We start from the raw sequence: 1,898 nt of genomic DNA on the forward strand, positions 1-1,898 counted from the left end.
AGCTTTTTTATTAATATTCTATTTGTTTTGCTACATATTCCGCACATCCAATTGCAATAACTCTTTCAGTCGCTTTGTCCAAGTCTTTCTATCTTTGTTATTTTTACTCGAATAATATTAATATAATTAATATAATAATTATATGTTATTATAACTAATAATTACTAATAAGTAATTAGAATAAATTAATAACAAACAGTTTTAGAGGAAAGTGTCTCGACAAGGGAATTAGAGAAGAGTTCAATTTGGTAGACATTATTCGTTTCATTTTGTTCGTCATTTTGTCTGATATTGTAATTCACCTTTTCGAAAAGAGAAACGGCCTCTTTCAACGTGTCTTGGAAAGTCAAGACGTATTTTTTGACTTCACTGTCCAATTCTGTCTCAATTGATTTCAAGAGTCTGTCCAAGTTTGATGTGTCGATGGTCATTCCCAATATTTCAATTGACGATTTAGTTGCAGTCACTGTGTTTGTACAGTAACTTAAAAATTTGGAGAGTACATTGATTGTCTCCGTATAACACCCTCTTCGTGTTTTGACGAGCTACCCATTACAAATTGCAATAAAATGACATCAACAAACCTTATAAAATGAAGCAACGTAAATTGAAATAGTATACAAGACATTAGCAATTATTACACTATTGTTAGTAAATAATGCATTAGTCGATGCACCAGAAATTGTTATAAAGAAATGTTCAATTGCGTCATAAACATGAGACTCGTATTGTTCACTAACTTCACTTGTCACCTTTTCAAGTCTCTCGGCTTCAAATTTTTGATACCTCAAAACAACCTTTGATTTGCTATCTGCGAAGTTTGCATAATTCGGAGATTGTTCAAGAAGCTTCAGATAATTGTTTTCACACTCAGTAACAGTGTGTAAGTATGCAGAGTCGTACTCAATTTTTGGAGATGGCATTGCGATAAACTTTGCGACAAAAATTTTGGGATATGAAATTAAAAATTCCAAAAAATCTGAAATCAAAATGACGATTATAAAATTTTTGTCGAATGGTTGCAGTGCGTCTTCGGAGCCGTCGAAAAATGAAAGTTGCTCTTCGAGATGATTTGAAATAGATGAGAAAAAATCAAAAACCGTTTGAAATTCCACCACTCGGTTGAGTCTTCCCATTGCGACAAAATTTTGTTTTGTCGCAAAGTAATTTTCAATCGATAATTGAGCTCTTTGTGCTTCAGCATTGAATAGAATTTGATAATACTTTTTTGCCAATTCAGCAGATGACATGCCATTCACATATGAGACAACACTAATCAATAAATCAAAAACCTCCAACTGAATTTTTGGAAACTTTTTACGCGAAGCAATTAAATCCAAAGTAGTGGAAGCAGCAATTTTAATTGATTCTTGAGCGTCTTGTGATAGTTTAAAATACAATGGACGTTGTGGCGATTTCATTAATGATACTAAATTTTGAAGAGTTGGATTTCGTAATGGAGACAATATTTGTGTGAGTTGTGTTTGGGGTAGATCAATGGGAGAATCAATTGTACTTTGGTCAACACCCATCAACCAAAGTTTATTTTTGAGTTTGTTTATGATTTTTTCTTTAAGTTTAAAGTTAAAGTAAATATTATATTATTATAAGTTTGAATAAATTATTATTATTATTTATTAATAGTAATAAAATAGTATTAATGTAGTAATTAATTACAATTTATATATGTACTATAAAATTAGTTTCTAGAATTATAATATTATTTTTGATTCAATATAAAAAATTATGGTTTATTATTAAAATGTATAATAATTAAAAAAATAAGTTATAAAATAAATTATTACAATAAATTGTTTTTTATATTTTTGGGTCATACAAATAAATTATTTTATAATATAGAGTCAGTCTTTTAACGTTATCTGGTCTCAAACGTTATC

At 29.1% G+C, this 1,898-nt stretch overlaps 1 protein-coding gene across 1 annotated transcript; it reads right to left on the reverse strand.

Annotated features, from left to right (window-relative positions):
- Positions 1-61: 61 nt before the first annotated feature.
- Positions 62-923, reverse strand: EIN_171690 (hypothetical protein; the record flags this gene model as incomplete). Its single annotated transcript, XM_004183882.1, has 3 exons — positions 62-88; positions 198-545; positions 585-923. Coding segments are annotated over 3 exons (714 nt in total), but the record flags the coding sequence as incomplete, so codon positions are not given.
- Positions 924-1,898: the final 975 nt, after the last annotated feature.

Source organism: Entamoeba invadens (assembly GCF_000330505.1).
Source record: "Entamoeba invadens IP1 unplaced genomic scaffold scaff_1105074725591, whole genome shotgun sequence".
NCBI classification, from domain to species: domain Eukaryota; phylum Evosea; order Mastigamoebida; family Endamoebidae; genus Entamoeba; species Entamoeba invadens.